At 31.5% G+C, this 26,482-nt stretch overlaps 2 protein-coding genes across 2 annotated transcripts in view; both read left to right on the forward strand.

Moving 5' to 3' along the window:
- The window catches only part of LOC139511084 (calcitonin gene-related peptide type 1 receptor-like), a 41,810-nt gene extending 32,943 nt beyond the window's left edge, over positions 1 to 8,867 (forward strand). The window contains exons 8-13 of the mRNA XM_071297656.1: positions 52 to 115; positions 979 to 1,064; positions 2,051 to 2,189; positions 2,900 to 2,941; positions 3,844 to 3,978; positions 8,670 to 8,867. Coding sequence (XP_071153757.1) covers positions 52 to 115; positions 979 to 1,064; positions 2,051 to 2,189; positions 2,900 to 2,941; positions 3,844 to 3,978; positions 8,670 to 8,720 — 517 coding nt within the window. The 3' untranslated portion in view covers positions 8,721 to 8,867. The remainder of the gene's footprint in view (positions 1 to 51; positions 116 to 978; positions 1,065 to 2,050; positions 2,190 to 2,899; positions 2,942 to 3,843; positions 3,979 to 8,669) is intronic.
- A 4,606-nt stretch (positions 8,868 to 13,473) lies between these two features.
- LOC139513454 (beta-1,4-galactosyltransferase 5-like) lies at positions 13,474 to 23,711 on the forward strand. The gene is made up of 6 exons (XM_071301942.1): positions 13,474 to 13,748; positions 15,135 to 15,361; positions 16,809 to 17,005; positions 18,659 to 18,781; positions 21,095 to 21,190; positions 21,723 to 23,711. Exons 1-6 carry the CDS (start codon positions 13,478 to 13,480, stop codon positions 21,856 to 21,858), a joined length of 1,050 nt encoding a protein of 349 aa, XP_071158043.1. The 5' UTR covers positions 13,474 to 13,477; the 3' UTR covers positions 21,859 to 23,711.
- The last annotated feature ends 2,771 nt before the right edge of the window (positions 23,712 to 26,482 follow it).

Below are 26,482 nucleotides of genomic sequence, written 5' to 3' on the forward strand. Positions count from 1 at the left end.
TCTATATTACATAATGTTTATGTATATGCTTTATTTATCTGATATCCATAGCTGTTGGCATGATGATACAGTCTTAATATGGACATTTGTGGGACCTATTGCTCTGTCACTTTTAGTAAGTAACTATGACCTTGTATAAAATTACATAAAATTGCAATGTTGTATTAAAAATCGACACAAAATTAAAAATAAATATACATAACCTCAATGTTAAATTCATATTATGGTATAGTCTGAGTACAAAAATATAAAAATGGAACTGATGTGCTTTAGTTTTCCTTTGGATGAAACCAATTGTTTTGGTGTTAGAACTTTGCACATATATCTTATGGCGAGAATATTTTATCTTGCGGTGAGAATATTTTTACGAATATCGAGAGGGCATTAAATATAATTTTAACTGATTTCAAACTAACCCGCTAGTATTGAAAAAGAGGGCGAAAGATACCAAAGGGACATTTAAACTCATAATTAGATTAACTGACAACGCCATAGCCAAAAAAAGAAGACCAACATACAAGCAATAGTACACAAATCATAACAAAGAAAACTCACGACTGAGCAACACGAAAACCACCATAAATCGCAGGATGGTTAGCAGATCCTGCTTCTAGTTATTGATCAGTTAGGTAAAAAAAAGGCAAGGTTCACTCAATTCGTCATTTTGACATGTATTTTTACTCATTTCTCCGTTAATATAGAACGGTTGTAGAAAATATTACACCTCACAATAGAAAATAGTTATAGATGTGTACACATTCCTCGATATTATAAAAATAACAAATAAATAAACAGAAATCAATCTTTTCTCTGTCCAATAATTTTCCGTCACCGTGCTGGATATAAGATACCATCGAGTCCAAACATTTTTGCCGGTGTGGTTTAAACACAGTGGAAGTGTAGTGAATTGTATGTTTGTATTGTTTAATCTACTAGTGTTTAAGTTCTGTATTCAAGATAATAATTTTTATATTGTAGATAAATGTTATTTTCCTAATGAATATAATACGCATTCTTTGTTCGAAAGTAAATGCTAATAGACCACAATCATTACAATCTTTAAGGTATGTTGTTTAGATTATAGGTTTATGAAATAAACAAAAAAATGTAATGGACATAGATATTTCATAATCGAAGAATGTAAATAAGCAGATAAAGATATGTCTTCATACATCTAACTTTTTTTCCGTTAACGTTAACTTTGTGTTCTTATACAGAGCTGTGACTAAATTGTAAATGTGAATATAACATAACTCATTAATCTGGCCTGTATCTCTTTAGAACTATTTCCTCTTTTTATTCTTGTCGGGTCCTTCCGTAGCTCATACGGTGACTTATAATTAACCCAGTCTTTTATTCAATGGTAAATAATTGTCTTATATAAAATAATTTTTCAAATTTTGTCTGTGGATTGTGTTCAGAATAGTTGACAATTTCTTCTTGTTATCAGAACAATTTCATTCGGTTCTGATTTCTTTTATCTCTTGGTTTCTTGTATTGTCAAAGGTTTTTGGTAATTCATGTATCTTTTTTTTTGTACTACAATTTGTAATATAGTATCATATTTGGAAATAAAGAAAAATAACAACCATCATTATTTGCGCCTTGAAATTGCAAAACCTCAACTCTTTCAATATATAAATGAACAGGTCATATATAATCTGAACACTTTGTTTGGTAATTATTTCATTTCAGCTGTTTCGGTTTCTAAACATTCGGGTTTGGGTGGTCCTAATGTAGGCAAATGCAGAAAGAGTTTTGGACGCATGAAATGTACAAAGTGTTGTTTTTATATTATACGTGCAGAAATGTAACTGGTGTTGTCACTACGATGCCCTGGATAGTATACCGTTATAATAAGATCTTAGAATGAAGCTTCTTTTACAAATATGTAAGAGATATAAATACTGTTGTCGGACAGACTAATATCTTTTAAAATGGGAAGTATCTATCTGTTTAAAATACTTTTTCATTATCGAAAAAGGTAGGCAAAAATAGACGCTTTTTTATACTGGGTACTTTGTTTGATATAAGAACTGTTTTTTTTCAGGCAATCATTAAAAGCAACCTGTATTTTAATACCTTTGTTGGGCATTCAGTATATAGCTCTACCATTCCGTCCAAACGATGGAAACGAACATGGACAATATGTGTATGATATGGTGTCAGCCTGTCTTTCTTCATTTCAGGTACATGTGGTTTAACTATAATGAAAAGATACAATGGGAAAAGTATATTTTTAATATTTTTGTTTACATGAGTTCAATCTTCGAAAGTAAAAACGAAAACGAACTAACATTTTCATTGACAATATGGCTAGAGCTTGCTTTATTTGTGAGTTATGTATGCAATCTTTATGCTTTTTAAAAATCTATTCATTACATTGAATCTTTTACCAAGCTAAAAACTTTGTATATTGAAAGTTGCTTTTATACACACACAGTTCATGTTCATAGTTTCTTAATCAATAGTGCTTGCAAAGATCACAAACCTGTTTAAAAGTATCTGAATTGTGCTAAAATAGGAGTTTTTGCATTTATACTATTACATAGTTGACTGTATTTTCTAAAAAACACAAATGGGTGATAGTTATTTGGGTTGAGTCAGATATTTATAACTAAATGCTCCTTTCGTAGGTTTCTACTCGCCCACCAAACAGAATATCAATTGAGGAAAAATTTAACTCAGCTGTATTTGCATACAAATATAAAATAAATGCATGCTTTTTATGCCAAAAGTTCATAACCTTCTAATAAAATATAGAAAAAAAAACCGATTAAATTAATGTCACAAATATGTTGCCGTACACTCGTAAGGTTTTATCCAAGATACCAAATTAATTCCTTCTATATAGTTAATATTTTAACATTTGAAGAAAAAAAGTATCGATTATTTTCAGGGTTTTCTTGTATCTCTTCTTTTCTGTTTCTTGAATGGAGAAGTGAGTATCTTAAACTGTGTATGATTTTATTGCATCTGATATATAATATGAACATGATATTTGAGGTTAAAGTCATAAGAAACCTAAAATTAAAAAAAAATTATGCATATGTTATTTATAACAAAATGGAAAGTTTTCATTATACAACTTATGCACATATACTTTTTTCTGAGGAAAATTATTTAATTTGTCCACATTTAGAAGAAGTTTACTTGTTTTTAATTGCTTGCTTTCAGGAGGCAATTCGCCGACAAATTTTGCGTATGCATAGTGACCTGAGCGTAACCCTCCTCGTAAAAATCCGGTGATCGCAATACGCATGGATCTGTCATTAAAATAAACAATTATCTGATTGTAAATGTTAAACACGTGCTCAATACACATGCTTTTTGTTATTTGTTTACTATACGGTGACAATCGGTAAACTTCGGAGGGAAAAAAATTGACGATTATACGATATATTTGCGTAAAAAATGATAAAATCGTGCACAGAGAACTAAGTTTATGATATATAGATTCATTGGTTCAAGAATTGGATAAACATTATTTTTCACCACTAACTCGTTTCATATGACTTTAATAAAATACCGATATTATACTAGCTGACCAGGAAAATTTTGTTCATGTTCGTGCTCTTTTGAAATAGTCTTAAATAAATGAAAACTTCATGAAAAAAACAGCTACAAAATACCGAAAAGTTTCAACACATTACCAATAAAAGCATTCAGAGAAACTAGATATTATTAAGAAATCAATGATAACGGTTCAATTACGTGTACACAAATATTTAATAATTGGCCAATGGGCCAATGTGTGAATAGAAATTGTTTGGTTTAACAGTGCCAAACTTCACAGCAATGAATGTAAAATTATAATGATTATAAAGTTTTGGGATGTTACAGGTTTTTAGTTTGCTTAAAGCACAGATTAGAATGATGCAACGATGTATAAGTTATGAAGAGAGTTTAGCGAGTTACATGTATGCATCGGTTCAACAATCTGAAGGTGCAAAAGACGTAGCTAACGCTGAGCTCAAGGTAAACAGTTATGATGACCGTATTGAGGATAAAACGCTGGAAACACAAATGACTTACGTTTAACCTTTTAAATCATGACGTCCATCAAATGGTCCATCCATTGACCACGTGTGTTGGTTTTGGTTATAATGCTCTGTCAACTGACTGCACGACCTTAGGGGACGACCATTTGATATTCGGGGGGGGGGGGGGGGGGGAGGGGGGAGGACAGAAGGATTTGTTTTTGATCGGTTATTTATTTTTGTAAACTAAGAGGACATATTATTCATTTTCTGCACTATTGAAGCAATACTTTTCATTTTTTATTAAAGCAAGGGACTGATTATTCATTTTCACAACTATATTTATGATATTCAAAAACATATGATTTTTAAATGATTTGTTTATTATAAATAATACATGAATAGTTAAGTCATTATGTACCATTTAATCAGAATTAATCCTCCTCCTCTGCAGAAATAAATCTTTTATATTCCCAACTGATATACATGTATTGCATACATACATATAATAAAGTTTGGTTGTTACAAGCCTCTTTTAAAAGTAATGTCAAACATATTTTGCCGAGCAGAGTGAAGCAAAATTTTGTTTGGAGGGTTTTGGAGCCACTAAAGGCCCAAGAATCTATAGAACAAATGATGCAAAATCATGCTTTCTGGGTGTTCCGAAGACCCTTTCATAATCTGAAAATGTAAGTTTTGTTTTAATAATTTTTTGACAATATTTTGGTCTCAAAGCAAAATGTATAAATTCAGTGTAAAACTTAAGTTTCTAGGGACAACATCAAAAGCCCAATGTGCATGATAAAGTAAAAATTGAATTCACGTACTAGTAGTTAATTCTGTGGCTGCTGTTTTTTTTTAAACTAATGATCAAGTTCATAACAAAATTACTAGAATACAAAAGGAATGTAACATTAACAGAATACAAAAGGGCAATCATTGAACAATTGACAAATAAATAAGAAACATTTTTCCCGAAAAATCAGGCCAACGTCTGAGGGAAACCAGAACTTGCTCTTGCAAGTCACTCGCCATGAACACAATTTGATATGGAGACAAGCGTTTGGTTTTGAAATTTACTACATGAGGCATTTGCCTCAATGTAGTTAAGGCCCTGCTAAATAAAAGTGAGGTAAGGTTTCCTGAGACAATACACCTCAAGTTAATTAAAAGTGAGTTAAGGTTTCCTGAGACAACACACCTCAAGTTAATTAAAAGTGAGGTAAGGTTTCCTGAGACAATACACCTCAAGTTAATTAAAAGTGAGGTAAGGTTTCCTGAGACAATACACCTCAAGTTAATTAAAAGTGAGGTAAGGTTTCCTGAGACAATACACCTCAAGTTAAATGATACCAGTTTTCAGACATTTCAAGTATATTTAAATAATATTTATACTTTTATTATTAAAAAAAATTAGAAAAAATTAGAAAGTGTTTCCCGATTTTTTTTGGGAAAAAAGATGAATTTATGAAGAATCTAGTGCCATCTCATACTTTCGATTAGACCTGCTGAGTGATTTATTTTCAATACATTGCAAGTCAGGTAATTTATTTTCAATCTACCATAGAAAAAAACATATATTTTTGTGATTATCAAGGCTGAGTTATTTATTTTCAAAATCCTCCTGCCCAAGATGGTCGTCCCCTTATGATTTATTCATATAACATTTAGCGCGAACAGTTTTATGAGTTCTTAAGATAGAGTACAAGATAATTTGCTGATAAAACTGATGAGGAAATCGAGTAAAAACGTTTAAAATTAGTGTTGATAAAACAATAAAGCAAAATACAGAAGTTGCTTCTATCAGAATTCCTCTACATTTAACCATCATCACGCCTTAGATTGGTGTCATTGTCATGCATGTAGATATCAACACCGTTGGAATTTCCACACGAGAATAAGGTTCAAGGTCTGTTGTTCGATATTTGCGTGCGCTCTGAACTAGACCAATACACTGATGTGTGTCTTGATTTTGTATATAACACAAGTACAAGATCAACAGGTTATAATGCGACTGACCGTTGGCTACATACGTTTGTTATGATAGGAGTATCTGTTTTTGAGCAATTTGAGTCGGTTTTGTACGGCGAACATGGTTATTTATAAGATACTAGCCTAATAGAAACCAAGGTTACAACTGACTAACCGCATAGATCGACTTTAACAATAGACAAGGTTATACAACACATGGTACATTAAAACTTTACTCTTACTCTAGATAAGTTGTGAATTAGTATTTAAGACAGACAGCTAGATACCATAAACATACTATGTATACACATGCCAGAGTCTGAGCTTGATTTGCTATATGATATAAAAACTAAACTGACGAAAAAGGTCATTTATTCAAAATCATAAAATGCAAAAAATACATTTTGCAAATAAAACATTTGACATAAAAGTTCATATTTAATATGAAATAATAATACATAATTAATACGAAATTACATCAACTAATATCATGTCAATTGAATAAATGACAAAGAATAGCAAAGGTGGGGAGAAAAATCTGCCCCATAAATAAACATATATACATATCTACTTCAAAAGATAACAATAAGGGCGGTATGTGGGTGGGAATTTTGAACAAATTGTTTGATAAGAATCACAAGTTAACACATCAAATGCTGATGATAAAAGGAAGTGACCACAATACACTTACACGTGAACTCGTACTGACCTGCAAGATCATTGACCAATAAGAAAGATGATATCAAATCATGCATTGGTCATAAGTGAAATTTCTCTGCACGTGAAAACATGTTATCTAATTTCAACAATTTATCGTTTAATTTAGTAGAACACTCTGACCCTTTGACCAGACTAGAGACATCATACATTTACAGTATTAAAAGCTGACTCTTTTATTTAAGTCGGTTAGAAATAACCAATTAAAACAGAATTATCTTCTCTGCTGTCTTAAATTATTTTATTCCGCTTAATTTTCAATTAGCAAATAAAATTGGTTATATGTCGTGTACTTTTTATTATTTTGTACAGGTTATTACTTGTACAAAACTTTTGTAAGAGTAATTACTTGTATGATGTCATCATACAAGTTATTACTTGTACAAATATAATTGTACCAGTAATTACTTGTACCATTTTTGTTGAGAAAAAGATAAGAACTTATACAACACATTATCGTTGAGTTATATTTGTTTCTTCTTTAGCCTTAACTGTTTTATTCAAAAGCTCCTTTCTTTGTGTTTGTAAATCTGGAATTTTTTTGTCAATTGTTGGGTATTTTTTTTCTTTTACTTATTTATTTGTTTGTTTATTTTTTCTTATCATTCAGCGTGTGTTTTTTTATAAATTTATAATGTGGGGTTTTTTTTCTCATTTTTATTATAATTTTTTAAATGTTGGAAGATTACAAACCAACGATGGACGCAAAGTAACACCATAAGCTAATATGCCACATACGGACTAATGGTCGAAAGTGACAAAGTCGTTAAAAGCAAAAATAAAATAAAATAAAACCCTTCTACCATTTATTTTCATACATAAATCATGATAAAAAGTAGCATATTATGTAATATCATATTGGAAACAAAAGTTTAGCATAATCTTAAATCAAATAGCCTATTTGTTTGCACAAGAAAAGAAGCATGACATCTAGAATTGCACAATAAGCCAGCTCAATCTTTTGCCATTACATTTACTGTCTTACAGCCACCCCGAAAGCTGTTTAAAACATGGCCTTGGTCACCACTTAAAGAAAGCAAGTGTACTTTTTTCATGTGATTAACCTCAGTGTTCTCTGGTATGTCTAACATTGTCTCTGAATCTTTTCGATTTGATTTCGACTCATTAAACCAATCATGATTACATTTATTCAGCACAACTCCTTTGATATTTCTACAGTCCATCTTTGCACTGGTATTATAATATTGTCTCAAATTTCTAAATCTTTTAATCATCTTTTGGAATTTGCTGTTCTAATCAAAGGGTAAAGTTAATCATCTGTACATTAATGAATAATTTCGTCTTTCGTCGTTGAAGTGCTGTCTTTTTGTAACGTAATTTGACCTCCTTTACATTACATATATTCTCTCATGTATCTACCCATGTGAATACTGAATAATTAGAAAAGTTTCGTCAAGTTAATTTAGTCATCATGTTATTTTTTTCTCTACACTGTTTTCAATCTTTACACTTTAGTTTTGACTTTTTTGCATATATATTTGTTATACAAAAAGTACAAACATGTTGAAAGTTCATACATTTAGGTTTAAGTCATAAATTAAATTATTTGTTTAAAGGAAAACGATTTGATCAGAACATCAAACAGGCCAAGGTAGAATTATGATTTGTACAAGTTATTATCTTTTTCTCAGTAAAAATTGTGCTAGTAATTACTTGTACAATTATATTTTTACAGGTAATAACTTGTATGATGGCTTCATACAAGTAATTACTTGTATAAAATGTTTGTACAAGTAATAACCTGTACAAAATAATAACATGTACACGACATATATAATAGATTACAATAACTTAGAATAACATCAATTTAAATCTTTGAGGAACAACTCGAAATTTCCTCGTGTAAAGATGTCTCATTTACAATTACCCAATCATACACTATTTATTTTATATTGATACACAAGTTATGGTTCGACTGTCAAAATTGTGTTTGATTTATTATTAGTATTATTTACGGTTATTGTATTCTTTTTTTTCCAGGAAGATACAAGACGAGATAAACAGATGAAAGTTGACTTTTCTTTAGTTTAATTATATCTATTACTTTACACAGTTGAGCGTCGTCGTCGTGTTTTAACTTTATTTAGCTGTTTATAAAATGTTGTTACATAAGACCATGGATAAAGACACTTGCACACATATTTGTTTATATTAAACAGTGTGGTTGTTTTTGTAAGATACGGATTAAATAAAGAAAAAAACATAGTATGCATCTAAATGTGTTTGAAAAAAAATCTGGATTAAAGCCAAATAGCCGATATATAATAGCTGGATGTACAAAGACAGCGCCATGTAATGTCATGCAAACAAATCGACCAAAAGGAAAATAGTCTAATAATGACAAAACTATAAAATAATTAAAAAGATACAAAACTTTAAGACCTAACATCTATAAGGTAAAGCCACCTTCTATTAAATAGATACTGAATATTTATCTGTTAAGTCTTGGTACCTTTTGATGAACCTTTTGAAAAAAAGGTCTTTTCTAAATTATCAAGTGTGATGAAGTTTGCGTAACATGGTCAATCCTCAAGTGTGTTTGACTATGAGGGTCGGTTGAAAACAAAACTTTACGACAAAAGAGATGATTTCAGCTTCCAAATTGTGTGTATTTTCATTTGTAAACCAAGAGTTCCAAATGGTGAAGTTGAAATCATCACTTTGTAAATTTTACGGACGCCATTACGAGTTGGTTGACCGTTATGGAATATCCGTTTCACAGATGATATCGGATATGTTCCTTATGTCGTAACTGCAATCCCGTTCCCTTTTCACGAATGTGACCTACCGAATTAGACTATTTACCCCCTTTTTGTGACATTTTTACCTGTTGTTTTTGTTTGTTTTGTTCACACATCGTTGTCAATATAATGGAATTTGACGCGACTGTCATAGAAGTGAGAGGTTTAACTAGCATTAAAACCAGGTTCAATCCATCATTTTCTACATAAGAAAATGCCTGTTCCAAGTCAGTTGTTATCCATTCGTTTGATGTGTTTGAAATTTTGATTTTGCCATTTGAGTGGGGACTTTTCTTTTTGAATTTTCCTAGGAGTTCAGAATTTTTGTGATTTTACTTTTTACAAGTATAATATTCAAAATAGAATGTATGCTTATATCATAAACTCCTCGGGCTAAACTTGTACATGTTCTATGAAGTCTATATAATATATGACCATTTAATTCTCGTGCTTGTTTAATTTTTCATATTTTAGATAATTTTTATTAGAAAAATGATAAGAATTTAACCGTGTGTAAGTAATTCTAAAAAAAAAGAATTACCAAAAATATAAATCTTTTAATGTATTGGATAAACTAAAATATTAAAGAAAATGTCTGATTTCATACTTGTATGTCCTTTCATTCGAAAACATGAATCATCTGTCGGAAATTTGTCAAAAAATAGTACCATGATCTTTAAAAGTCTTAAAACATTTTGGAGTGTTAGTAATAGCATAAGTACTTCCTTTGGAATTGTTTCAGTGATGTGTAAAGTAAAATATTAGGTACGCGTAATATTTCTGAATATGTAGCACTAACAACACGTCAGGGCAGTATATTTACAATGTACAGAAGAAAATCAAAGCTGTTTGTCAATCAATGTTGATATACTTTTTGCGTTAAAACTGGATTGATGTGTAAAATTTAATTTAAATCTTAACTATTGCCGAAATTGTATAAATTGTCAATAGGGGTAAATGAAGCATAAGATGTACAATAGCAGATGAAAGAGTCTAGGGTTATATTAAAAATATATCATCTCGGTGAGAAGGTATTATTATTCTGACAGTTCAGGTGAAATATATCGTCAAATAATGCAAAATGTAAAATAAAATCTTCAATTTCAGTTCACTACAACGTCTGTGTTTATGTAAACGGTAAGTTTTCAATATACGTTAACAGTAGGCTCGTCATCCGAAGATTTTAGTCTTTTGTATCATTTAAGTAATGTTCCAAAAGATGAATTATTATTTTTTAGAATAACTCTCCGATTTTATTACAGAAAATTAGACGTTAGTTGAACCGTTTTAATTTAAAAACAAAAATAAACAACAAAAAACAAACAAAAAACAACAAAATTTGAATTATAAAGCGGAAATGTATGAAAAAAATGTTAACATGCAATACTTCCTCACATTCAGAGCATAATGTAACTTTGTTGTCGGAAATACAGATCTTTAAAAAATGCCTTTAAATTAACTAGAATATAAAAAGTGCAAATTTAACAAGGACGAATAGGGACAAATCAATGGTGGTATTACACCTAATATGGGAAGCTGTGCATGCACCTTTGACCTTGTGAGTACTCTCATATGTTAAAATTTCTTGCTATTTAAGTGAAATATTAAAAACAATAAAATATTCTGAGTGGATTGAGTCTTCAAAACACATTTTATGAGGAAATTTCCTTGAAATAGGACTCTACCATGAATATTCAGTTCACAGAACAAACCATACTTAGTGTTTTAGGGAGCTTTTTCTTCTTATTTCTTTTATTCTATGATAGAACATTTTCCTAGAAAATACTTTAGTGAATATATAGTTATAAGTAAATGAAATTATTTTAATGCTGTTACAACAAATTATTAGTCCCTCTCTGGAACGCTGCGTAAATTTAATTTTTACGTAAGGACTTATTGAAACCTCCTTGGAGACAGTAAACTTTTATATGAATTGTTCATTCTGCTTGAATACTTCAATTACTCATGTTTTATAACATTTCTATGATAAATGAGTGAAAGTTACCCCATCATTTTTATTTATTGGCCTGAAAAGTTGCAATTTTGAGGAAATGAGAGGTATAAATTGACCAAAAGAGACCTTATAAAAAGAAGACAAAGATGTCCATTAGTGGTATTTATCTTCCTAAAATCATATTGTGTATTATATTCAACTGTTTGTAGGCATATGAGATAGATATTTGATCATTTATTGGTCCACACTATATTCTATCTTGATGCGGCTTGGTTTGGATTTGTCGAAGACATTTTGCTCCAATCGCTGTAGATGTCGTCTTTTATTATACTAGAGTTTACTCAAACTATTGCACTGATTATGACAAAACTTGACAGGAATGCTTGAAATAACCAGTATTACAACAAAAAAGTCACATGCAGTTTATAAAACAATAATGTCTTGTTTATAAATAGTTATTATGTATATTCTACACAATTGTTGACTAAAAGAAACAAATAAAAACCACCCATATATAAAAATGGGAAAATATGTTATGACTGTTATGCAACAACTCAACAACTCTTCAACAGAGAATAAAGAATTATTAATTAACAACAATGGGTTTGTACGAACTTCAACAATGAACAACACCCATACCGCATAGTAAGATATTTTCACCGTGACCGGCAACTTAACTTAAAACACATAAAATCAATATTTTATAAACTACATGTACTTCGATTGTTCTTTAAAAGCAGTGATTTAGATTTATTGGCTCGCAAACACTTTTATAGTCTATTCTTCCCCTGTTATAGCGTAAAATATTTGAAAATTATAAGGTTAGGTCCTTAAATTATGATGTCGCTTCATTCTGTATCATATCTTGACTACCATCTAAAAGTTGACAATGAGGACGATACTCCGGGGCTTGTATTTCCTATTATGATTTCCTTGATAGAGGGTTGCTGCTCACAATAGGCTATATAACCAAGAGTTACAAATGGTTAAGATGAAGTCATCCCTTCGTAAATTTTACGGAAGCCACCACGAGTTGGTTGACCGTTAAGGAACATCCGTTTCACAGATAATATCAGATATATTTCTTATGTCGTAACTACAATCCCTTTCCCTTTTCACGAATGTGACCAACCGAAATTAGATTAGGTACTGGGTTTGTAATTACAATAGCAACACGACGTGTGCTGCATGTGGAGCAGGATCTGTTTACCTTTCCGGAGCATATGAGATCATCCCCAGTTTTTGGTGGGGTTCGTGTTGCTTAGTATTTAGTTTTCTATGTTGTGTCTTGTGTACTATTATTTGTCTGTTTAGATATAGGAAGATATGGTGTGAGTGCCAATGAGACAACTCTCCATCCAAATAACAATTTAAAAAAAAGTAAACCATAATAGGTCAATCTACGGCCTTCAACACGGAGCCTTTGCTCACACCGAACAACAAGCTATAAAGGGCCCCAAAATTAGTGTAAAACCATTCAAACGGGAAAACCAACGGTCTAATCTATATATATAAAAAAAAAACAAAACAAAAAAAAAAAAAAAACGAGAAACACGTATAAATTATATAAACAAACGACAACTACTGTACATCAGATTCCTGACTTAGGACAGATACAAACATTTGCAGCGGGATTAAACGATTTAATGGATCCAAACCTTCTCCCTTTTTCTGAAACAATGTTTGTCTGTTTCTTTTTTAGTCATGGCGTTGTCAGTTTATTTTCGATCTATCGAGTGTGAATGTCCCTCTGGTATATTTTCCCACCCTCTTAATAAGACCTGTTTTGGATTGGTTGAGGATGACCGTTTCCGTATCAATATGTTAACATTAAAAATGATCAATCCGGAAAACAATCAAGATAATATTGTTGTTTTTTCAAAGTCAAATAAGTTCATTCCTTTAACGTACGTAGTTTTCATCACTCCAGAAAAGAAATTCTGCATGATTATGAATAATTTACTGACAATGAGAAAATTAGGAAACAGCTTATTTTAAAAGCGATCTAGTCGAGTTCGTCTTTTTAAGCCAAGTTAAGATAAAAAAAAAATCGTCACCACCTAACTCATTTCTTTCGTTTTAGTTACAGAATCATGGGTTCCAGGTTCAAGCAAGCGTTTTGTTTACTACTCAGCGGATTTTCTATGTCAGTTGTCACAGTTTATATAATGAACGTTTATTTCTATAAAAATGTTTTGAAATCTAATCGATTTGATAAAACGTTTCAAGTTCTTGGGAATAATGCAATTCAATCAACCTATAAGAATCCTGAACATGAAGATATAGAATTGAAAGAACTATTGAAAGACCAAATAACGATATCAGAAAAAGCTAATTCTTGTAAATGGCCTCCCGTTGGATTGTGTAAGTCATTATGTGGTAAAACAAATTATAAAATGTTTAAAGCTTGCAGAAATTCAGTTATTGCTTTCTTTCAATGATCAGTCTGATTTATTCTATAGATTCCAAAATCAAATGTTGTGAAAATATAAAGTTCTAAGCGCATTAGCAATAATCAAACACGTTTAATACTTAGTAATATAGACCAATGGACAACAAGTTATCAAAGGTACTAGGATTATGATTTTACACGTTAGGTGCGCGTTTCGTCAGTGACGCTCAGATCAAAATAGTTATAAAGCCAAACAGCGTAGTTTACCTTTTGCAAGGCAAAATGTGTCACCCGTCCACATCATACCATCTTCCTACAGTGGATTTCAAATATCTGGTAGGGTGAGTTTCATAATTTATTGAAAGACACTTGGCAAAAAAGTAATAAATTGTCCCAAAAATAAACTTTCCGTACTTTATTTTTGAGATATACGGTATTAAAAATTTGACTGGAAATAATTGTTTTCATTATTATAGAGTGATGTTTTCGGTCTATCACCAGCCCAGTAGTCAGCACATCTGTGCTGACAAGAAGTATCCTTGATATTGATATGGTCATATTTATAAATTAACTGTTTACAAAACTTTTGAATTTTTGAAATACTAAGTTTTTTTTTTACCTCAGGAATAGATTACCTTAGCTGTATTTTGGCAAAATTTTTGGAATTTCTGAAATAATAAGTCTTTTTTTTACCTCAGGAATAGGTGATTTAGCTGTATTTGGCAAAATGGTTAGGAATTTTGGTCCTCAATGCTCATCAACTTTTTACGTTTTTATTTGGCCTTTTTTTTTTTTTTTTTTTGGACTCGAGCGTCACTGATGAGTCTTTCGTAAATTTAATCCTGGTATTTATGATGAGTTTATTTATTCATTTTCAAACTCTTGGAAGTACTAGCAATTAGGGTTTAACCACATTGTTCTGGAATGTAGTTTGAGATAACGCAATCTGAAATTCATAAGTGCTACTATAAACATTTTTTCGTAAATATTGCAGTATGGATGTATACGTAGGCAGTACCACGATTTAGATGGAGTTTAATATGTTGTTTTACAGTCAAAATTACGGATAAAGGTTCCATATTTTTAGTGTATATGAGCACTACAGATTATTGGATATTTAAAAAAAGATTGTGCCGGTTAACAACCAAAAGAACAGAAGATGGCCGCAATATCGTCAATACTACACAACCTGGTGCCTATGACATTTGTTGGGTGGTTGAGTCTGTAATCTCTTATCTGCATCTATTTTCATTTATAAATGTTGTACCATATTTCGATGTATTCTGTTCATTAAATTAAATGTGATTAATGTAATTGGGTATTTGATTGTATCAATTGATGTTAATTTTATATTTCAGACGGAAGAGAGGTTTTGAATAAAACTGTTATTCCATATGATGATCTAGCTCGTATTTATTCCTTTATGAAAAAAGGTCATCATATACCAAGTTGTCGACCGTATCAAAAAGTAGCAATAATTGTACCATACAGAAATAGAGAACAACAGCTTAAAATTTTCTTTAATAATGTTCTGCCCCGAATATATCGTCAAAAACAAGAATTTGGAATATATCTTGTAGAACAGGTAAACGTTTGTTTATTATTATATATCTGTGTTTTTTAAAATGATTAAGACAATAACACAACGTTGAAAGCTGTACCCCTATATTTGACATTTTTACGTATTATATCTTGTTTTTTTCACACATCGTTGTCAAAGAATGGAATGAAACGCGACTGTCGTACTAATGAGAGGTTTAGCTAGCGATAAAATCAGTTTTAATCCATCATTTTCTACATAAGAAAATGCCTTTACCAAGTCAGGAATATGACAGTTGTTATCCGTTCGTTTGAAGTGTTTGAGCTTTTTGTTTTACCATTTGATTAAGGACTTTGAATTTTCCTCGGAGTTCAGTATTTTTGTGATTTTATATTTTTTTGTTCAGTTAATTTTAAAAGTGTATCCGGTTCAAGGTATGCACAATATTACAGACAATAGTAATTTACCGATGTTCAAGTCTCATGAATCAGAAACTAAAAAAAAAAAGGGAGTCACACGAATTCCAAAAGGAACGAAACCGATTGTCTGTTGATATACACGCATTATCCGCCATGCAAATTCTCACTTAGTCAAAATGTCACAAATGTCACAAATGGGAATAGGACACAATAGGAAAATTTTGTGATCAGACAAATATCTTTATTTCTACAGATTTGAGATTGTGAAATACATTTCACTAATGATTAAAGGAGCATTCATCTCGTATCTGTCAACTAATTTTTCCGTAAACTTACGAAGTGTCCATTTCAGTAGTGTTTCCTCTTCAATAGCTCATTAAATTAGTTACAGGTATTATTATTGACATGGTCATGATTGAAGATTAACTCTTAAAAAAAATGATTTTTTTTTAAATACTAAGGATTTTCTACCACAAGGATAGATTACCTTGGCTGTATTTGGCAAAATATTTAGAAACTTTGGGTCCTCAGAGCTCTTCAACTTAGAACTTTATTTGGCCTTTTCAACTGTTCATTCAAGCATCACTGATGACTCTTTTATAGACAAAACGCGCGTCTGTCGTACACAATTTCAATCCTGGTATCTATGATGAGTTTATGCACCTTCGAAAAACAATTGACGCTTGTTTTAATAGACTTTGATGCAATATTGTTAATGGTGATAAGTTCACTAGTAATTAGGACAGAACATTTAGTAGTAGTATAGGCTGATAGAAAGCGGGGATGTTAAGGTGTTTTGTGTACTGAAAGTAACCAGTGCATTGTACTAGGTTCAGTTTAGATGCTTTTTATAAATCGATTTTCTGATCAATTGTTATATAGGTTAAATTGAGCAGATGATTAAAGATGCATGTAGTCGAGGTAAAAAAAAAATACAGACAAAACATGGGATATTTAGTTGTATGTGATAATGCTGAACTAATAATCAAAATTTATTTAAGACAATAAAAGTATTCTTATATCATTTGCATAACAATAAAACTCATTGGCCATTTATTCTTTTGTGATATTAGGCAGATGACCACCCATTTAACAGAGGAATGTTATCAAACATTGGATATGAGCATGCAATGCAGGAGGATATGTATTCGTATGATTGCATTGTAATCCATGACGTTGATATGCTACCGGAAGACGACAGAAATTTGTATTTCTGTAACGATACAGTAGCTTACCATTTAGCTGGTAAAATGGAGAGGAAAAATTACAGGTAATTGTATTAATTGAAGTGAACGATTGGTTTGAGTTCAGGTTAACAACATCATGCAGTTTCCGTGGGGTTTGTGTTGTACACTTTTTAGTTGTCTATGTTGTGATGTAATGTGTTCTGTTGTTCGTCCTTTCGTCGTTTATCGGTTTTTAAAATGGAATTGTCAGTTTGTTTTCGACTGATGCATTTAAACATTGATTCACTATCTTTCTTCTCTGCTGATTTGAATAAAGGTATGATGGAACCAAATACGATGTTTTTATTTTAGTTGTATTGTATATCTAATTAGTTATCAAAGGTACCAGTATTATAATTTAGCACGCCAGACGCACGTTTCGTCTACATAAGACTCATCAGTGACGCTCATATCAAAATATTTATAAAGCCAAAAAAGGACCAAAGTTGAAGAGCATTGAGGATCCAAAATTCCAAAAAGTTGTGCCAAATACGGCTAAGGTAATCTATGCCTGGGATAAGAAAATCCTTAGTTTTTTGTAAAATTCAATGTTTTGTAAACAGGAAATTTATAAAAATGACCACATTATTGATATTCATGTCAACACCGAAATGTTGACTACTGGGCTGGTGATACCCTCGGGGACGAAACGTCCACCAGCAGTGGTATCGACCCAGTGGTGTTAATAGTTATCAAAGGTACTAGGATTATAATTTAGCACGCCAGACGCACGTTTCGTCTACATAAGACTCATCAGTGACGCTCATATCAAAATATTTATAAAGCCAAAAAAGTACAAAGTTGAAGAGCATTGAAGATCCAAAATTCCAAAAAGTTGTGCCAAATACGGCTAAGGTAATCTATGCCTGGGATAAGAAAATCCATAGTTTTTTGTAAAATTCAATGTTTTGTAAACAGGAAATTTATAAAAATGACCACATTATTGATATTCATGTCAACACCGAAATGTTGACTACTGGGCTGGTGATACCATCGGGGACGAAACGTCCACCAGCAGTGGTATCGACCCAGTGGTGTTAATAGTTATCAAAGGTACTATGATTATAATTTAGCACGCCAGACGCACGTGTAAGTTATACTCAGTGCCGACAATTATGAATTTCTATGAAAAGAGATTGCAAATAATCGAAAAGGGTAAAAGATACGCTTTACTTATGAAGACAATGCATTGATGAAATAAATGCAAGATGTGTAAAATCAATTTTATATTCACAATACAAAAAGTTCAATGTATTTAAATATACATGCTACTAAAGGGCCTGGAATAGTGTAATTTCTAATCTTCACCATTGTCCTGTAATATCTATATATAAAGGTAGCACGGTAGTATTTACACTCTGGAATTTTGGTTGCTCTTTAGTGTACCTTTCTTAGGACAATGTACCTAACCAGTATGATTGGACAAAAAAACAGCATATACTGAACATACTTTCAAAAACTGATGGATAAATTAGGTGTAGAAAAGTATAAAAATTGACGTTTTCTATTGAAAAAAAGATTGTTTCCAAGTCAAATTTAGTAAGTATGAAACACTACATTTATACGTCATATCACAAACAGTTCATACTTATATTGTTTCAGAGGAATTGCGGCTCAAAGTAATCGGTATCTTCCTTTAGTAGTATAGATACTTCATATAATGTTGTTGGAAAATATCTCTTTCTTATATTCTTTAGCATGATCTATCCCGGATTTTTTGGTGGTATATCTTCGGTATCAACGGAGCAGTATAAAAAGTGTAATGGTTTTTCGAATGCTTTCTTTGGATGGGGAGCAGAGGATGACGATTTCAAAAGAAGGTACAATTTTCAGAAAGTACACGAGAATGTAAATGTAAATAAAATGGTGCCATAAAAACAAATTACGAGTCAAAGACGTGTTCAATGTGTTTTTTTCCTCAACAAATTGAAATGATTAGTTTTACTTTTTCAGAGATAGTTAGCGATAAAGGCTTGCTTTGGTTAATTATTTCTTACTTATACAGACTTACATTTTGTCAAAAGTTGTTATTTTTGTATTTGTTTTTACGGACTTACATCATGAAGATACACATACTTATGTCTCGTTCACACGTACATTTAATTCAAATTGAATTCGAATCGAATGCGAATCGAATTCGCAAATCGCGTTCACACACTCGTCTTTTATTTTAATGCGAATTGATTCAAATTGGCTATTTCGAATTATCATTATTCGCATTAGAAATACGCTTTTGTGAATACGAATTAAAAGTTAACGTCGTTTGGACAGTAAAGCGAATTTGACGCTCATTGTAATTCGAATTAGAATTGACGTTAGGACGTAAAACATTTCGAATGCGAATTAAACTAATTCGAATTAGTTAATGCGAATAGAATTCGAATTACGTGTGAACTCAGCATTATATTCAATTACCATGCACTACAAAGATGCATTAACAGATTCAATACACACTGTGGACGATAAGTATAAAGAAAATAAGAAGATCCGAAATGATTGCCAATAGTGAGACAACCCTCCGCCAAAGACCAAATAACAGAAGTTTACAGATCAATTTATACATAGTGCTACTGTCTGTTTTTAAGTTTGTGCAGGTTTTTTTTTATCTAGAACTTTGATATTGATATCGAAAGAGTGTACGTCTATAGGCAATCTAGAAGTCCGATGTTCGAGAACGCATTTTAATCCAGATATGTTGTACTATTTTTTTGTGGTATACCAACTTTAAAGCAAGTTTATTGTTTACTGTTTGACATTAGATTAATAATTAAGATCTATGTTGTTACATTTGGGGATCCAATGATAGTCAGAAGGGTTTAAGAACACCCGTTGGTCGACCTGCTAGTCAAATGCGTTTTGTTAAATATATACTTTTTTTTCACTTTGTACTTTTTTTCGCTTTCGATCTTTTATATCTGGGCGTCACTGGTGAGTCTTGTGTGGACGAGGCGCGTTTTTGGCGTATTAAATTTTAAACCTAATGCTTTTTGTTATTCATTAATCATGTGTTTCTTTGTCTCATACGTTTTCCTATTTATTTGTATTGTAGTCCTGTAATATTATGTTGTCATTTCTATGTTATATTTAACATTGCCATTAAAGTGCGAGGTTTGGCATGCCACAAAACCAGGTTCAACCCACCATTTTTTCTTTTAAAAATGTCCTGTACCAAGTCAGTCAGGAATATGGCCATTGTTATATTATAGTTCGTTTCTGTGTGTGGTACAATTTAACGTTGCGTCGTTTGTTTTCTCTTATTTTTGAGTGTAAATTGACATTGCGATAAGACGTGTCACGGTACTTGTCAATCCCAAATTCATGTATTTGGTTTTGATGTTATATTTGTTATTCTCGTGCGATTTTGTCTGATGCTTGGTCCGTTTCTGTGTGTGTTAGTTACATTGTAGTGTTGTGTCGTTGTTCTCCTCTTATATTTAGCGTTTCCCTCAGTTTTAGTTTTTCACCCCGATTTTGTTTTTTGTCCATGGATTTATGAGTTTGAACAGCGGTATACTACTGTTGCCTTAATTTTTCACTTTTTTGTTTGTTCTGTATTTAGACCCCTTTATATATTTATTTATATAATCATATTTAAAAAAATATATCTATGTCAGATATCGCTAAAAAAAAACAACACATGATTAACATTTTTCTTGATACAAACAACCGTATTGATTGCTTATTCTATACTAAGTCCATATATTTCACCTCATATTTTGCCTTTACCCGAATTTCTATATTCTGTTATTGCACGCATATTTATAGACATTTCACTCCCATACTGTTGCTTCAAAGCAATGGTAATCATTTCTTTGAACTTAACATCGTCCTACTTTTGTAAAAGAGTAATCCGTCCATTTTTATATTTTATAAAAAGCATCTTTCTCAGATATTGCTAAAAATCAAGAACACAAAAATAATCTTTTTTTATCAACACTCTGATATTGATTGCTTATTCCCATAAAAAGTCTATGTTTCCCCAATATTTTCTCTAAGTCGGATCTTTTTATTCTGTTGAAGATATCACTTTTGCATGTTTTAAAACCTTTTACCTTTAATAAAACTGTTGACACAGGGCAATGCTAGTGAGTATTTTTTTTATAAAGATCGTCGTAATCTGGTTTTATATTCAGATTAAACAATGCTGGATTTCATATCAGCAGACCATTAGAAAAGTTTTCTCACTGTGGTGATGTTGAACATATAAAAGCAGAACCAGCAAAGCAGAGGTACATATATCTATATATTTATACATATTTTGTGACAAAATTAAAAAAAATTAATAGATGACAAAAGAAAAAAAAAACCAACAAAAATCTCACCATATGGTGCAAAGTTTGGACAGGAGAGTTAAATTAATCAGCGATTAAACATGATTGTGAGCAATCAATCTGCCTCTCTCCCTATCCTGAAAAATAAAATAAAAACAATGTTCCATAAAGAAAGGTAAGATCACATTGGACTGCTAAATAAATTAGATTATTCTGCTTAAATGAAATATCACAAACAAGAGATGACCTTCTGGCATGCTCAATTAAAATATGATTTTAATATCAAAACAGTAATGGTACCTATGTGTATAAGTTCTGGTTCACATATTCAATATTGAACATTATTAAGTCCAAAAATTAGTTTTAAATATATAACAAAAATAGATAAAAAAACCGATTTTAAGATAAATTAAGATTTTCGTTGATTTCTGGCTTATGGATTATCATATATTATAAACATGATTGCATGCGTATCACGTTTTCACTGCAGGTTTAAAGTGTATCGAAAAGTAGGACGAACATGGAAGTATGAAGGATTAAATAGCTTGCAATATCAACTAATACAAAAAGAAAGGAAGCAGTTGTATGTCTGGATTTATGTCAGGACTAAATATGTAATAGTATAAATGGTCTATTACAGCACATCTCAATAGAATGATGTCGATGAAAACAAATCAAAATATTTACTTTAAAAAGATCTACACATAATGATTGTTTATCAGTTATCAATGGTGGCTGGCGCTTAAAAACTAATAACGGACTTTTCTGCCATAGCAGGATCTTCTTACTCTTACGTAGCACCTGCGTTCATCTCCGGTTTTTTGGTGGGATTCGTGTTCTTCGGTCCTTAGTCTTTTATGTTGTGTATTGTGTACTATTGTGTGCCTGTTTGTTTATTTCTATTTTTGCCATGGCGTTGTCAATAGATATAGGAAGATGTGGTATGAGTGCCAATGAGACAACTCTCCATCAAAGTAACAATTTATAAAAGTAAACCAGTATAGGTCAAGGTACGGCCGTCAACATCGAGTCCCAAAATTACTAGTGTAAAACCATTCAAACGGGAAAACCAACAGTCAAATCTATATAAAAAAAGTTTTATTTTCGACTTTTGAGTTTGGTTGTCCCTTTGTTATCTTTCGACTTTATCTACGATATGAATGATTCTGGTGTCGTCACGTGAGCAATATCATTAACATTACAATGAAAATATTTTTTCAGACAGAGAGACAGACAACATAATATAAACACAGGACATAGTTGTACTGTATAATACAAAATAAAACTGACGTAAAAAGGCCATTTGTTCAAAATCATAAAATGCAAAAAAATACATTTGGCAAATAGAACATTTGACACAAAACTTTATAATTAATATGAAATTATATTACATAAATAATAAGATAATATATGGAAAAAAAAATAATGAGTGACAAAGAATAGCAAAGGTGGGGATAAAATCTGCCACAAATCCACTCTTGATTTGAAAGAGAGAATCCCCATCCGGCGACTCTGGCGAAGTGAATACAATGTATATATAAGTTGTCAAATTATTCTGCATGACATTAACATACACAAAACGTTTTTCACAATGAAATGAAATATGAAGGTTGATATATATACACCAGCTGAGGCCCACCTCCGCTGCGTTGAAGACCCATTGGTGGCCTTCGGCTGCTGTCTACTCTTCAGTCGGTTTGTTGTATCTTTGGCATATCCCCATTCTCAATATTACCCATCATCCTGATAGTGGTTGCAACGCTTTGAATTAGGATGATATAATCGAAATTACGTAGTAGTTCTTTGTGTTGTTTATACAATATTGTCATTTGTTGTGTTCTGCAGTCATCTCAGTAACAGAATCTATGACAAATGAGACGATTTTAATTTTGAAATTATCAATTTGCCCCACCTTAGAAGCAATATACCAACTTTACCTGCATATCGGATATAAATTTCCCAACTTATTCGATATTCAAGACTTGCAGCTCATACTTAGACTCTGTTAAACGTCACCAGTGTCTGAACAGAAAGTTGATGAACCAGGGGTATGTCAAAGAACGTCTCGTCTTTTTCTAAAAAAAAGTTCATCGGAAAGTATCAAGACTTCAATATCAACTTCACAAATAATACACGATGGTCTTGAAGTATAGATTCTGCGTACAGACGTTGTTTATCATCTTAATAACGTGTTTAGTATTCTTATATTTGTCTTTATCTATATTACTTCATATTTTTAAGTGTTTTTGTGATATCAATTTGTCGTGACTCTGTACTTATCCATCTTGTCATACATGAACTATAAAATTATTGTATTTCTACCTGTGTGACGTCAAACGCACGATTCTACGTCTAAGTTAATTTTAATGTAACCATGTGTCTTTCAGGGTAAGAATTCGGCCCCAGTACTTAATATATTTCAATCCTGTAGGGATTGATTATACATATATAAATAAAATCGTATAATAAGAAAGCAAAATGATGTTGTTAAATTTGATGGATGCTTTTTTGTGCTTTGATACATTTGTTTGTTTTTAAAGTGATTAAGATGATAACACAATGTTGACTGCTGTATCCCTATTTTGACATTTTAACCTAATGAGTCTGTTTGTATTGGTCACGCATCGTTGTCAATAAATTGGATTTGTTGCCACTGTCATGCAAGTGAAAAGTTTAGCTAGGTATAAAACCAGGTTCAATCCATTATTTTCTACATTTGAAAATGCCTGTTCCAAGTCAGGAATATAAATGACAGTTGTTATCCATTCGTTTGATGTGTTTGAGCTTTCCATTTTGCCATTTGATAAGAGACTTTCCTTTTTAAATTTTCCTCGGAGTGCAGTATTTTTGTGACTTTACTTTTGAGCATCACCGCAATTTTGGCATCGGGTATAAAAATTCAAAATCACAAAAATACTGAACTCAAAGGAAAATCCAATCGGAAAGTCCATAATCACATGGCAAAATCAAATGACAAAACACATCAAAAACGAATGGACAAGAACTGTCATATTCCTGACTTGGTACAGGCATTTTCAAATGTCGAAAATGTTGGATTAAACCTGGTTTTATAGCGCTAAACCTCTGATTTTGTTGACAGTCTCATTTCATAAGGTTTTGTTTTGTTTTGTTTTGTTTTGTTTTGTTTTGATCTGTCCAGTTCTTGTTATTGCAAACTCCCCTAGAACCACATACATACATAAACAACCCCCCTAACCTGGGAAAGTGGTATAACCGTACAATATAAGAACGAACTATAAAAATCAGTTGAAAAGGCCTTAACTCATCAAATGGACAAACATTCAAGTGGATATGGCCGGGTATTTGTACATCACAACAACAAAAAGACACTAGGAACAGATCTGAAAGTACTCGCAGTTAACTGGCAGCTATTTCAAAGCCAGTAAGAACTATTTAAAATAATCATGCATCTAAGATTAAATTATCAATCCGTACACATCCAACATCCAATGGATTTAGTATAAGCCTCATTAACAGTCAGAGAAAAACATGACCTTATGCAATGCCAAGATACAGGTATCGACAGATTGTAGATCCATGAATGTGTATATGTATATGACATACTAGTAATATTTATTTTTCTTTTAATTTCCTGATAACAAAATCAATATTTATACAAATAAAAACAATATTCAATGAACTTTTTACAGTGTTGAATTGGTAACCTTTTAGAATTAGTTTATTTAAAGGAGCGATAAGTTTACCAGGATAATTTCTTAATTTCCGTGCACGGTTAACACATTTCCATAAAAATGAGGATATGCTATCCAGTTTGAAATAAGTTTTCTACAGGTACAACCAAACTTCAAAACCAAATCTTTATATCTATGGAAAAATTAAGTAAAGGTTTTAAGTAATTTATGGTAACGATATCCCTGGTTTAATAATTTACAAGTAATACATAGATTACGTTCGTTAAAATCAAAAACGTCACAACAGACATGGGCATAGCGAACGAGCTGTGAAATATAAACACCGTAAGATGGTGCCAAAGGAACATCACCATCTTAAAATGGAAAATTAACAATCGGGAACGAAAAATCGTCCCTTTTGTCGTAAATTTTAGTGTGGAGTATCCCATTTAGAACGGAAATGTCTAAATCTAGGAAAGGACAGTTAATACTGTTTAAATTTGATTTATTTAAAGTAAGTTCCTGGGGGTAAATTTCAGCAGTATATTGATAAAAATCTTGACTATTTAACGAAAAAATATCATCAAGATAACGGTAAGTATTGTTGAATTTATCAATTAAATGCAATTTAGACGTTTCTTTACTAAGTTTAGTCATAAACTGTGATTTGTAACAGTACAAAAACAAATCTGCTATTAACGGGGCGCAATGAGTGCCCATAGGGATACCTACAACCTGTCGATAAACTGTGTTGCCGAAACATACATAAATATTATCAAGGAGAAAATTAATAGCTTCAATCATCTCATCACACCTCCAGTAAGTATATCTAGCATATTTATCTTTTTCGACTGATTTTTATAGTTCGTTCTCATTTTGTATTGTTACACCACTGTCCCTGGTTAGGGGGATTGGGATCCCGCTAACATGTTTCACCCCGCCACATTCTGTGTGAATGATATGTTTTTCGTTCATTTTTTGTACATAAATGTTAGTTAGTTTTCTCGTTTGAAGTGTTTAACACTGTCATTTCGTGGCCTTTTATAGCTGACTACGATATTGGATTTGCTCGTGGTTAATATGGACATACGATTACCTATAGTTGTTAATGTTTGTGTCATTTGGTCTCTTGTGGAGAGTTGTATCATTGGCAATCATACCACATCTTCTTTTTTATATTTATAGTGTAAAACGGCACATTCTTTTTTTGTAACGTACTGTTGGACCAAAATAACAAAAATGACATATTGTAGAAAAACAATCGATACTTTAGTAATGGGTATTATTTTCCATCTTTTACAAGATGTGTGTCCACCTATCCTTTTTATTACCTTAAAAATAAGTAAAAATATGTTCGATTGGGCAATTGCTTAATAGAGAGCTGGTCCGTATTATTCAATTGTAAACTTATCTTAAACGCTTGATGAGTTTATTGTCAGAATATTGTTATATTTATTCAAAACAAAAACAATAGATATATACTAAAATAGTTTACTTAAATGTCCCTACTGAAAGAGAAATTAGTGACACATATAGAAAGTTTGTCGTAGTCGAAAGGCTATCAAGCTGAAAATTGGTAGGTATTTACTTTTACTTT

The sequence above is a fragment of the Mytilus edulis genome, chromosome 2 (genome assembly GCF_963676685.1).
Source record: "Mytilus edulis chromosome 2, xbMytEdul2.2, whole genome shotgun sequence".
In the NCBI taxonomy this organism is placed as follows: Eukaryota; Metazoa; Mollusca; class Bivalvia; order Mytilida; family Mytilidae; genus Mytilus; species Mytilus edulis.

Bases quoted from the DNA above. Each gene is read 5' to 3' on its own strand.
- LOC139513454 (XM_071301942.1), top strand. From the start codon at position 13,478: ATGGGTTCCAGGTTCAAGCAAGCGTTTTGTTTACTACTCAGCGGATTT. The intron at 18,782-21,094 runs GTACAATTTTCA...TTTTATATTCAG, and splicing joins GATGACGATTTCAAAAGAAG to ATTAAACAATGCTGGATTTC. The intron at 21,191-21,722 runs GTACATATATCT...TTTTCACTGCAG, and splicing joins GCAGAACCAGCAAAGCAGAG to GTTTAAAGTGTATCGAAAAG.